The 14081-nt window shown below is 40.0% G+C and overlaps 1 protein-coding gene across 13 annotated transcripts in view; it reads right to left on the bottom strand.

Annotated features, from left to right (window-relative positions):
- PARD3 (par-3 family cell polarity regulator) overlaps positions 1-14081 on the bottom strand; it is a 446575-nt gene that overhangs the window by 97295 nt on the left and 335199 nt on the right. For 12 of the 13 annotated variants that reach the window (XM_058830950.1, XM_058830956.1, XM_058830954.1 and 9 more), the window contains one exon: positions 313-567. In XM_058830950.1, the coding sequence (XP_058686933.1) occupies positions 313-567 (255 nt within the window). Of the gene's footprint in view, positions 1-312; positions 568-14081 lie in introns of those variants that run through there. The other variant, XM_058830961.1, reaches the window with a different exon arrangement.

Below are 14081 nucleotides of genomic sequence, written 5' to 3'. Positions count from 1 at the left end.
TTTGACAAATAAGCAGGATTACATTAAAAATTTGAATTTAATTCTAGTGCTACCCAACAGTGATTTCAAAATTCCAAACCATCAGAAGAAAGAGAAGAAAATGTCATTGCTTAGCAGAAAACAACTTTCCTATCCCATTCTGTAACAGGTTTGTTTGAGTTCAATACTGTTCTACATAAAGGCTTTAAAAAGCCATTAATAAAAATGCAGCTCTGCCTCTCCAATTGATGTGGACAACCATCTCCCATGACAAAATCAATACAAGGGCAGATTTTGAGAGGGTGTATTGATTGATTGATATGTGGCGCCTACCTGTCTACAGGTGAAGACTTTGAATTCCGTGGTTTCTTCACTTGAGCGTACAAGGCTTCCACTGTCTGCCCTTCCCTCGGGCTCTGTGGTCGGGTGTTCAGCGTTACTGTGCCACTGTTTGGAGAGTCGTAGGCAGCGATCCCAGCGTACATTGGATCTGCATCACAGCCAAACGTCCGGTTAAAATCCTGGATCTCTGCATAGTCACGTTCCCGAGCTTGTCTCTCTCGAAATTCTCGAGTTTTTGCTTGGATTCTGAAAAATTAAAAGAAGGCTGAAACTGATGGATGTCCCCCCCAAGGCACTGGAAAGCAGCAGTTACAGACGCTTTAGGTAGCCTATCTTAATGGAACCCAGTGAAGGTTTCCAGTTTCAGTTTGCCATGAGGTCTCAAGTTTACCTTGGACATTGAAGCCTAGATTGAAAGAAAGCTACAATCAACATCAGACTTCAAGGAGTATGTCTGATTATCCATTGTCTTTTGTTTCATTATTAGCTAAACAGTGACTACCCATAGCTGCTGGCAAACAGAGTTAATCTACTGTTTCATGTTTCTTAGGATGCCTGTGTTACCTGGCCTGACACCATTCATCTTGTATTGCACTCCATCAAAACTTAGCAGATGTAAAGGTTCTAATGCATATATTTAGAGAGGAATTTTAATGTACTTTTTTAGCTTAATACCACAAAAATCATATTGTGTAGGGATAGGATACACAGATATATTTATGTTTGCACGCATGCAGTAAACAGCAGAAGCAGATTCTTGTATGATTCCTTTGAGATGTGCATGCTTTTTAAAATACATAAACAAACTGAATCTGGCATCTCTCAAAAGCAGGCTGCATCTTCTCAGAAAGTAAAAACATGTGCCTTGTGTTAAAGTTACAAATGAAAGGTGATGCTGGACAGGGTTTATATCTACGTGCACTAATTTAGCTGTATGATAAAAAGTGACAGATAGAAACAGATGACATTTAGGAATCTGACAAGCACAAATCGAGCACAGGTCATATTTTCAAAAGCACATAAAGCTATTACAAAAATTTGATCTGGGCTTCAAAGTCTCTTCGGTATTTTATAAAAAGTTGATATATTGCACACACACAAGCACCGCGAACCGACCACACCCCTGCTTTACACTGCCACCCCGGGCCAATTTAATGCTCTGTCATCATCCCAATATGAAGCTGTCTCCTCCCTTCCATTAGTAAAATGTGCTCCTTTTTCATCTAATACAGCCTTGGCTGCAGTGTGACAGCATCCATCCATGCAGACTACAGCTCTGTGCATCTGCTGTGTGCCATTTCCAAAGACATCTTGACAAGAGCAGCCTATTCAAAGCCTCTGTCTCTTTTGAAAGCAAGACTTGATTCTTCTGAAAATAGAAAAGCCTTAAAGTTAGGTAACTTTGACATTCTTGGAAATTTTAAAATGACCCTGTCAAGATTAGATTTGCAAAAACAAAAGGGGCTACACAAAGGGTAGGATTCAGACTGCAAATAAAGACATGAGATCTTAGAGCCAGCAGTAGGTGAGCTCAGAGCAGCCATGTGTGCTGGCTCCCCTTGCAGTGGCCAGGAGCTGCTGGCAGAAGATTCCAGAGTTAGGAACCATCCATTTGTCAGAGAATGAAAGGAGTCACTCTAGAGACACTTTTGATACTGTTGCTTAGGTCTTCCTCGGGAGCTTGGATACCCAGCCTTGACTGAGCTGCTCAAACATAAGCAGCTCTGGCCACCTGACATCCCCAGGTAATCCTGATGGACTTGGGGCTGCTGGGCAAGGACTCCCCCAGGTCATGCTAAAGTCTCAGAGACTGTGACAGCCCAAATGACACAAGTCAGCTGTGTTCAAGCATGTGAATCCAGCCCTGAGCTGGTACGTGAATATCAGAAATGTCTCTTCCTCAGACTGAGTCCCAAACAAACTGTTCCTTTACATTAACAAAGATCACCCTAAAAAATAAGGGAATACAGGGATGGCATGGATACACAGACATATTCTCCCCCATAAATCCTGAAGTTATTGACCACAGACAGTGATTTGGAATACAACTGATTGACTGAATTACCTTCAACTGACAGAGCCATCTACATTGATAGTTCAATGACCCATTAACATGCACCATGTTCAGTCATAGTGAAAAGAAAAAAAAAAAATTTAAAAGTTCAATGTAAAATAACATAACTTTTTAATTTTGCAAATAAAAAGTTATTTTCTTTACTGGTTGCTTTTTATTTTAATAGGGGAAAATGGAAGTGAAAACTATAACACTAGTGAGAGAATTTTCCTCTGTAGTTTCAGCAACATCAGACTGGAATTGTTTTTTGTTTAATTTGCAGCAGAGAGGGACTCAAATTTAAATCCAAAACTCATTTCAAACAAACATGGTTTCTGCAGGTTTATTTAAAAAAAATTAAAAAAAAAATAATTTAGACTCTCCTATAACCCAAAGCTGTTACAGCCTTAATCATTTGGAAGGTACCTATGTAGGAGAAGCAGGTCTGAAAATCACCTGTCCATGTTGATTCCTCTCAATATAGTTTACCTCCCAGTTTGTAGTCCAGTATTAAGTATTCTATGAAGAAATGTATTTCTCTACTGATATTTGTCCTCTGAATGGGAGAAGCAAAGGAAATTAGAAATTTCTTATGTATTGGTAGCTTTAATTTTCCTTTAAATGGAAAATTTATCATCACATGAAGGAACACTTGTCTGACACCAATTTGAAGGAAAAAAAATCCTTGTATTTTAGATAACCAAAATTTCAGTGCATGAAATCAGACAGTATAATGATAATGTGGAATAGAGTAATTAAATTAGAACATTGAAGTGCTTTTAAGACAAACTACCTGGTGGTTACAGGTGATATCTGCCTTTGTTACACAAACTGCTATGGGAGAGGGCAGTGAACTGTGACTTTTGACCATGAAGATCACATCGCCCCTCACAGGTGCAGACATGACTGTTCCCTGTTTCATGTGAGCCTTTCCTCCCGCATCTGCTTATTGGCTCTTTAATAGTTTGGATACTGAGCCATTTGCAGCCAGAGAATTCAGGTTTTCCCATGCATGGCTCCATGAGGGATACTTTCTCCCATTCAAGTGGGAAATAACTGATTGTTGAAGTGTTATGCCAGTAATTATGCTCACATCCACCAGGAAAATTTTTAGAGTACTTTCTACAATTGCTAATACAATGTATTAATACATGTACATAGTATTAAAAATCAGAGTCTAAACACATTAATCTTCCTGTTAATTATAAACAAAGTACCCAGTAACTGTTTGTAATAACATTTAACAAATGATAACATTAAAATTAAAGTTATAAGATGTCCAACCCAAATGTGAAACCCAAAATGTTCAGATTTTTTTTTCTCTTAATTATTGTTTTGTGCTTTACATTTAAGTCAGTATGCAAATGCTACCACTTTCACATGACAGAAGTATTAATATTTTGATTGCTTAACATATTTTTTAATATTGTTTAAAATATGTTTGGCTTTTCCTTTTCAGGGACATACCACATTTAAACATTATGTCTTTCAACTTGAAGGAATAACTAGGGAAAAATATGTAGGCATATTCTTGAAAAGAATAAGAGCTCTCTGCTTAATACTGCACTATCCTTTTTGAATTATAATAGCTTTTAACTCTGAATATTTTTATATAAGGATCTGAACTTAATGTAATGCTATACTTTGTGTTGGTCTCTCTGTGTCCACGTGTGTGTATATGCTTGATAAGCCCTAAATCATTTGTTAGCATACACCACATCAAGTATCTATATGGGAAATGCCCGTGCAGACTGTTGTGGGGAAGATTAAAATGGTTATGTAAACACACTATGCAGCACAGATGAGAACCTAAAACTCGCTCTGTGCTTCAGCCCTAATCAGCAACACCCCCGCTAATGAAATCCAGTATCTGGAGAAGTGTTTGACCACAGTGCTTTGGTTTCATAATGTGGATAAGTGTATTAAGCTGTCTTCACTGAATTGTTTTCCTTCATGACATGGCAGAATAAAAATGTGTATGTCTGAGATTTCAGATCAGCTAATTTTGAGGATTTATGGACTTACTAAGGATTTTGTGAGGGTTTGATAATAACAGTAATAATAATAATGCTTAACAGTCACATAACTCTTCTCATTGTCACAGAATTTTTGCAAAAACTGCTAATCAATTTTTCAGTGTTTAAACTGAACTTTTTAAAAATACAAAAGCTATCCTAAGAAGTTTCTAAACCCTTCCTCCTGAAGTGTTAATACTGAAAACGTCAACAACGCACTGTCATACTTTTGAGACTCAAATTATAATGTTCAGTATAAACTATCCTCATGCATTTGTGTGCCATTCAATTCAAAAGCTAATGATAACTGCTTCAAATGACAATATTGTTAGCTGCAGAACTTCCTATAATTGTTAGAAGAGCTTTTCATTTCAAGCTAATCCAGTAATGATAGACATACCCATTGTACAGCAATTCCTATGCACATGAAATGGTGGTCACAAAAAGGCAAAAGCTTTTGCATGTCTGTCCCCAGCAAACAGCAGCTACCTCGTTCCCCTCTTAAAAATTTAGTGATATTGAGCTTTCAGATGAAGGCAACTACATTTTAGACATTTAAATTTAGATGTCAAGGTATGTTTTGAACTCCCAGGAGAGCTGGTAAAGATTCAGCCACATCAGTAGCTGCTGCAAGGTCCAGCACACAGTTCAGTTGAACATTTGCAACAGACATTTTTAAGGTGAAGCCAGACCCTTCTCCAGGCTCTACCAAATGTGCTGAGTAGTCCTTCCTTGACCACAAAGGGCCTTTAGCCATGCAACTTATATGTGGGTACAAAGTAATCGTATTAATTTGGGATTCAATTCCACCCTGAGATATGTTTACATCAGCTCTCTGAACTAAACTTTAACTTTTTTCAGCAACAGAAAAGTCAATCTATGCAGCTGGATGAGCTATTGTTGGTTAAAGTAAATAAGCAAAGCTGTCAAAAGAAATCAAACCTAATTTCATCTAAAGTTAGGAGTAAAATATAAATATATCCCAGATCCCCTGGGACCTTCAGTCTCCTTTGTTTGGATTTTTTCGTATTAGTGATTTAGGTCCTTGCAAAAAAATCACTACTTATCTTAATTGATGAACACAGCATGGGAAGGATATTCATGGCTAGTACATTACATTTACCATTGCAATGGCAGCAATGTCCTCCCCTAAGAGCAGAAAAAAAGTTGGCTGCTGTTTCTGGTGTGCAATTGCTTGGTCAATTCAATTAATCCTCCTGCTGCTGCCAAGATTCAGCTATTGCCCAAGTGATAATCCACACCCTAGTCTTTTCCACTGAGACTCACTCATTTACAAAATCAGTATTGAACACTTGCAGTTCCACATATGTGAGATGGCTGACAATGTTTATTAAGGATAGAAACAGCATTGTGTAAGGACAGAAGCTTAATGACAAGCCATTCACAGCTGCCAGTTCTCAGTTCTTCTACCATCAGACTGGCATGCGCTGGGATGATGGATTGGAAACAGAGAAAAACAACAACACGTTTATAAAGCCAGTCAGCTTGTTCAAGTTAGTCCAGCGGGATGAACACATTCGGTCCAATTTTTGCCAGATATCGCTTCTAATAAAGAGGTCAGAAAGTGCATTGGCCAGCAGCCAGATCTTGTCAAATTTGTCCCCTCCTTCTTTGCTAGTGAAAAATACCTTGCAGGCACAGCACACCAGGTCTCACTGTTCCTCCCCCAACCTCCTCAACTGCCTTCAGGGCTTTAATAGCCCTTTTTCTAATTTCTGGCAATCAAGTCAATATGGGAGTTTGTCCTCTCCTGTATTTTCCTTTGACCTTTGTCTGGAGCCAAGCAGAATTTTTCTGACAACTACCCTTGTAATGAGGGTACCTTGATTATAGGCATTACTGTGATTTCACTCTGAACCGGCATATGACACTTAGCTTTTCTTACCATGATTAGAGCTAGTCAGTTATCACAGTTATAACCACCTCTCAGCAAAGCCATCTGCTTTCCTGGGAAAATCATTCCGAAGGATCACTGTGCACAATGGATAATCCTGGCCACCAACAGCCACAGCTTGTAAATGACACCTCCTCTTCCTCATTTCCCCCCATTTCATTCAAAACTTAAGCACATTTTAAAAAAAAGTTAGAAAATACTGCTATGTAAATATAGTTTTTAAATTGAAAGGCTAGAGACCCATCTTTTCAAGTCATTAAAAGAAAAATATTAACAGTTCTGCCTTATCTACTATAGATATACGTGTGTGGCCAGTTGACTGAAATATGACCATCCTCTGACCTCAGACACATGAGGAAACACATGCAAAATGTGGTCAGTTTGCAAAAGCATACAGGGACAAAATCAGAAAGGCTAAGGCATAATGTGAAATAAAAGTAGCAGGGAGCTTTAAAGATGACAATAAATCATTGCGTAATTGCATTAGCAGTAAAAGGAAGAGCAAAGAAAAGGTTGCTCCCCTGCGTGGCAGTGAGGGAAGGATATTGACAGATGATGCTGAGGAGACCTAAGGCTTAATGGTTTTCCCTTTGCATCTGTCTTCACTGAAATGGTTGACTGCAAGCAGATGACCAGCATAATTGACTACTGCCACCAGTAACAAAAATATCTTCAATATACCAGCAAAAAAAGCAGCTAGAAACTGATTAAGGTAGTTGGAGTTCATCTGACTCACAAAACTGTCTGAGGCAGCCTCAGACTTTTTCAGCAACTAGGAAAACTTGTTGAGGACAGCTAATATACTAAAAAACTAGGAAAAGTCAAACATACCTCAGAGAAGGAGGAGAATTAAAGACTCATGAGTTTAACTTCAATCCCCGCTTAAGTAAACTACTGGTAAGCACAGAGGAGATAATGGGACAAGCAGTAGCCATCATAGAGTTATCAAGAACAGATGTGGTAAAGTCAGTCAGATTCCCTTCTAAAACATCGGAAATGGCCTTGTGAACAGAGCAGAAACATTCCCTGGCTAAGAAAAACAGCTATGGGATGGATGCAATAGGTTGAACAAGGCTGCTCCTACAGAGTACCTAGAGAATAGGTTCACAGTCACCAGAATGGACAGATGGAATTTACTCAGGGTTTTTCATTATTAATTAGGACACAAGTGAATCTGCAGAAAACCCAAATGAACAAACTTTGGAGGAAAGCATTAACATTTCAACTGTTTTTGAAATACAGCGTAGAACTCAAAAACAGAATTAACTTAAATAACAGCAACTAGAAGGTAATTTACATTGTTAAAATAATTAAACGCTCAATTAAAAGTAGAGAAAAAAAATCTGTGAGTTGCTTTTTCAGGAATGGATCTGGAAGTTCTACTGGTAACACATATGAGTCAGCAACATCAAGCTGTTTGGGAAAGAAAAAGACAGAGTGGAGACATAGCAGCAGTCTGCAAGTACCAGAGGAAAAGAATAATGTGTTAGGTATTTAACTGAAGCAAGAATAATTGAGTTAAGATACCGTGAGCAGGGCAACTTCCTAAACAAAAGGCAGTGGAAGACTCTCATAGAAAGCTGTAGAGTTTACTGTAAACTAAAAAAAAAAACCCAAAACCAGGATGAAACAAACATCTTGCAGGAATGGCATACCATGCAGATCCTACCTTGAAAAAGTGACATGGTCTCTCTTAAAGATCTGTAATTCTGCACCTACATAGAAATTTTACATACATGTATTTGCTAGGTATTGGTTCTACAACAGCTGAGAAATATAACAAGGACTACATTTTTTTTTATTTAAAAAGGCTGCCCATCATCTCTAAATTAAAGAAATGTATCTACATAATCAGACAGTCTTAATTTTCTTTCTCCTTCAACAATCACAGCCTATCTGCCAATTAGAATATGTGATAGTACTTACTGTCTCTCTGAAGATCCCCCCTCCTCAAATCAGAAGAGATGCATGAGAATTTCAAAAACGTTTAATGAGCTACAACCCAGGAGGGCTGCAGTTAAAAAAGAAAAAAAAGGTGAAGGATAAAGGTGATAAGGTGATTACTTTAAGTGCCCTAATATATTAAGGAGAGAATATTATGCTCATTTTTATAAGGAGTTATATTAAAGAAGGCTATTAAAGAAGGCAGCAAAATACAAATGAAGACGTAAAGAAATGAAAAAATGCAGGAGAGAAAGTAAATATTATGCATATGAGCAGGTGAAGTGCAAACACCAATTTGAAATCAAGTGACATTGATGAAACTAAAGGAGACATTAAAATTATTTCCTCTAACCTTGTGGAATCTCTCATATATTTCACCCCCATCCTGCCTTATCACCTGACCTTCTTGATTCACCCTTTGTCTTTCCAAAGTGAAGATACATCCCCTCAGCAGAGTATCTCAAACCTGCTTTCCTGGATGTTGTAGTAAACAAGTGAAAATCCTGACTTACTTTGAGTTAAAAAAAACTACAAATTATCTTACTTACATTTCAATGAAGCTTTCAGCCTACTCTGCAGTCTGCCACATTTTAGCGTAGAGGGTTTGTCTACTGTGCTTTCTTTAAAGAGTATGTTTTAACCAAAGGAGAACGTCGCAGGTAAACAGGCAGCATAGGTCTGCCTGTCTACAAAACAAACACTACCTCGACTGAAGTTTTTTGTCCTTATTTTCATGTCTAAATCAAGGGTCAGCGACCCCAACAGTGGAAGATCACCCAAATGAGCAACTGAGACTGTTACCCTGCTGGGAACCATGTTGCATCAAAGAACATCATTGCTGTCTGAAAGAAAAATGGATATTAGTTTTTCTTTTGCATAACAAAACTGGCCAGAAAGGCAGATATTTACACCTATGACAACAGGACCCTGATCACTAGATTTTTCTAGCTCTAATCTCCTGTTTAGCTCTTCTGCTGGACTGAAGTAGCAAGGAAGAGATCATGATATTCAACTATTGCTGAAACACAACGCTGCTGAAACACAAGCTCCTGCTTTCATCCTCTTCACTTTAAGAGCTCTGGTTTCCTCCTTCATGCAGACTTGCTTGGACCATTTCTTCCCATACATTTTTTCCCCAACTGGAGAAAATTTCAGAAAGCAGCACTGGTAGGTAACATCTGAATTCTGCAGTCAGATGTGTAAGGAGCAGCTGTTCCCATGTGTGCAAGAAACAAACAACACAGGCATACTACATTTCAAATGGTACCATATACCATGAATCAAATCAGTCATTCCCAGATACTCCAGGCAGCAACTGGAGGTCGAGCTACAATACTTTGTTACCAGTTGGTTGAGCTGAGCCTCTCCACCAGCCATGCTCCTCTAGCTGAAGTCTAAAAACAAAAGGGGCACAAAACTCTGCTGCTAGCTCTATTTCAGGTGCATTTTTCTGCGTTTCTAGAGTACTACATATAAAATAGCCTAATCTGGGAGTTGGAAAATGAAGCAGTATGAAGTGAAAAAAAAACAAACAAACAAAAAAAAACAATTAAAAACCTCACAATAAAGCAAGGATTATGTGAAGCTCATACACCAAAAATGAAAGAAAAGGAAAAAAAAAATGCAAACCAATAAAGAAAATAGCTTATAAGTCAATGTCTTAGCTTAGGACACTCAAATTCACACCTGCAACACCTCTGAGGATTCACTTCTAAAACCTTTCTGGGTTGCAGTACTGAGAGCACAAATGTCTAGCATGGGCAGAAACAGAGCCAGGGGTCCCACAACTCATAAAAAGTTTGTTCTAGTAACTGGTTACAAAATAAAAGTTGTAGCTGTGGCATGCAGGGATGATCCATCTGCCTGTTAGGAGTGTATGTATCATTAGGTGCCTTTCTGGCTAGTCAAATACTTGCTGCTACATTTAAGAATTAGAAAAAGAAGTAGGATTAACGCCTTGTTTTACTGTCAAACAGAGTCCTGTAGTGCAGTGTGGAAAACCTGATAGGTTTTGACTTCTGTTCAATTCAGCAAGAATAACTTCAGCAAGTTAGTAACTATGGTACAGCTATTTTAATACTCAAATAAGTCTTTGCCACAGTAACTCTGCCACTAAAGGAAAGTTCATATGACAACAGAGGACATGCTGCTGCCTTAGCCTAAAGTTCTTGGCATTTTAAAGTGAAACATTTTAGTGCTCTTACTTTGAACTGGTATGTCTAAGACAGCACTGAATTTATATGATCTACAAGACACCTTAAATTAATTTGTAACACAGAATATTACAAAGACCACCTAAATTATGTTTTTGTAATATCTTGCAAGGGACTTGGCTAGACCTTGCCCAGCTGCAATGTGTTGAATCACTACAGAAAAATGATAGAGAAAATATGCTTTTTAGTATGATGTCTTAAAATCTCTATAACTGCAATATGTAGCTAGAGAATATGTCATGTTTTGCTTGAAAAACTACTCCAGTAACTATTATTCTACAAAGACTTCAATTTACATAGCTCCCAAAGTCAGTATTTTTGTGAAGTGGAACTGGCCTGAAATGTTTTTGCCAAAGTTCAATATTTGCATGCTTCACTTCTGTATTCTCTTCCAAAAATTATTGCCATTTACTTTTTTTTTTTTTTTTTTTTCATATCCTGGACCCTTATCCATCATGTAAAAAAACACTGCCAAAAACAATGCTACAAATCTCAATAAAACCGAGACAAGCAGATCACATCACAAAATAAGTGAGAATGAAGAACATATTGCTCTGACTTTCTGATCACTGAGGAGTTTTTCCTCTGTTACAGGATGGGAAGAAGGTGAAAGTTTTAACTGAAAATTTTATAAATTACTTATATTCTGAACGTTTGCAGTAATAATGGTTTTGGAGGTAACACTTTTTCTGAAAGCTGTTAAGTGGCATCAAAATACAGCAGCAACAAAAGTAAAGCTGAACCTTTGAGTTATTTCAAAAATACAGATAACTCTTAGACAATGTAAGAAACAAAAATAGTTTTTTTATCATAGTATGTTGTCTTTTTTCCTTAGAGTAAGATGAAACTGCTCAATGAAAATATTTTGCTTAAGGGGGAAAAAAGTTGGGGTTTTCCAATAAAAATATTATGGTCTCTCTGGGAAATCTGGAAAGACACCAAGGGTGTCCTGCTGTTCAGCCCCCTACTCCATCTGATACTTTAACAGTTCCAGATGGCCTTTACTACAGGATGACCTTCCCTCTATTCTTTTATTATGACCTTTGGGTCACAAATTATCTATAGGATGCTGCTGTCATTCTGTAAGACACTGCTGTACCTCTTTCATCTAAAGAATAAAGATGCTTAACATTAAAACTCATCTTTGTTAGACTGACCTTCCAATGATGATCAAACCAGACAGTTATTCCAATCAATGTCATTGCTGCAGAAAATATGTTTCATTTTTTGCAACACTGACATTAAGAAACTATGGCACAATTTTAAATCAAATCACTTTTGCAATCCTGCTTGGCTAGAGAGCATAGCCTGTTATACTCATATAAATATCAAAAATATTGCTGCAACACTTCTGATGAGTTACATTGATTAGAAGGATGTGGTGGGTTTGTTTTTTGTAAATTATTGATGTGGTTTTCTTCCCAATGTCATTGATAGGAAGTAATAAAACTTTATGTAGGTTTTATAAATTATTTGTCTTTCTCTATCATCACTAACAGAACACATTGAACTTACATAGGAAAATATAATAAATAGTCCCAATGTACTAAATAAAGTAATAAGGTTAATTTCTTTCCTGCTGTCAGTAAATTCATGTTAGCAGTCTCTCGTCAGCTTGACATCAATTAATGATTTTAATTCCAGACTCTTGTCACAGTACTCACCACCCTTTCGTCTAATTAAAATGGATGATGCATGATGAAGGGAAAACACAAGACTTCTGTTCTTGTTGTAACATTTCTATTCATTAGTATACTTTTACAACAAAGGGCTTGTGGCTTTAATGGTACTACAGAAGGATGAAGAAAAGTTTATTACATGTTAGAGATAAAGGCCCATATACCCTTAGGAAAATATAATACAGGAAGCATTTTATGGAATAACCAAATCCTTCAAGGAGGGGAAAAAAATCAGTTTTAACTATTAATGAGCAGGCAGAATGTTTCCCTCTAAATTTAGGACAAATAATGCGTGAACGACACCCACTCTACTCGCAGCCTTGTTTACACCCGCACGAAAAAAGTGCTGTCAGCCTATTGACTGAGCTCCAAAAGCAACAGCAAATCTGCCAGTGCAGGACAGACGCGACCGGCCTCCCCGGGCACCGCGACACCGCGCTGCGCCCTCCCCGCCTGCTCCCGGCGGCCTAAAGCCCAGAGCCGTGCCGGGCAACCCAGAGCCGTGCCGGGCAACCCAGAGCCGTGCCGGGCAACCCAGAGCCATGCCGGGCAACCCAGAGCCATGCCGGGCAACCCAGAACCTCCCCGGCTCCCCACAGCCCAGAGCCGTGCCGGGCAACCCAGAGCCGTGCCGGGCAACCCAGAGCCGTGCCGGGCAACCCAGAACCTCCTCGGCTGCCCACAGCCCAGAGCCATGCCGGGCAACCCAGAACCTCCCCGGCCGCCCACAGCCCAGGGCCATGCCGGGCAACCCAGAGCCACGCCGGGCAATCCAGAACCTCCCCGGCGGCCTAAAGCCCAGAGCCATGCCGGGCAATCCAGAACCCCCCCCTGCTGCCCACAGCCCAGAGCCATGCCAGGCAACCCAGAGCCATGCCCAGCCGCCCAAAGCCCAGAGCCATGCCCGGCCGCCCAGAGCCATGCCCGACCGCCCAAAGCCCAGAGCCAAGCCCGGCCGCCCACAGCCAAGCCCGGCCGCCCAGCAGGGCTGTCCCCAGCTGACACCGGCGCCGGGCGGGGCCGCACGGAGCGGTCCTGGCGGAGCTGGGCCGGGCCGGGCCGGCAGCGCCGAGCCCGTAGCTCCCCCTCCCGGCCCCGCCGCTCCCCAGGCACCTCCCGGACGGGAGCTGGCGGCACTTGGGGCACAGCGACGGCAGAATCACGTAAATGTAGCTCCCTTTGTAACCCAGAGGAACAAAAGGTCACGCTTTCCAAAATAGAAAGGGGGGAAACCAGCACAGCAGGTGGTTTCTGGTCCAGACGGGAACTATGCACATACACGTACACGGCGCGGCACCGCTCTGCCGTGTTAAAGCTGTCCTCCGGCAAGCACAGCACAGGCTGGGACTGTACAGCTGCCGTGACAGAGCAGAGCGAGCCCCCGGCTCCACAGGCCCCCATCTGACCGCTCTATCGCCCTCCCAGCATCTCCGAAGCCTCTGCCACAGCGCTTCCACCAGTACAACACTTATTCTCTCCCAAAAGGTTTTTCCTTATCTCCTCAAGACTGATCCTCCCAACACAGGTGTTTAAGCACTTGATTTTGCATCCATTTCAGTGAAAGTTGAGGAAGAATACAATACTAAGATTAAAACACTTTTAGGGTAACACAGGGATTTATAGAACATTAGTAAAGCTCTTAAATCAGTGTATTAACCAGAGAAAAGATCCTCTAGACTTTGCTTCCAAGAGGAGGAACTGCCTCTAGAGGCGGATTACAGCATAAGCGCTGTTTGCCCATAGATGGATCATGAACTCTGAATCATGAGATTACGTGAGAATTGCAACTTTCATCTTTTAAGCATTATCCAGCAGTGAAGCATGCTGGATTCAGATAATTTCTTATAAACTTCACAAAGAGGTATGTTTAATTCATTCCTCTGTTATCTACTACTCGGGTACAAAGAGTAAAGTTGTTCAGGTCAGGGAGAACTTTCTTTG

Source organism: Poecile atricapillus, chromosome 2 (genome assembly GCF_030490865.1).
Source record: "Poecile atricapillus isolate bPoeAtr1 chromosome 2, bPoeAtr1.hap1, whole genome shotgun sequence".
NCBI lineage: Eukaryota > Metazoa > Chordata > Aves > Passeriformes > Paridae > Poecile > Poecile atricapillus.
This window is presented reverse-complemented; position numbering and strand designations above follow the sequence as displayed.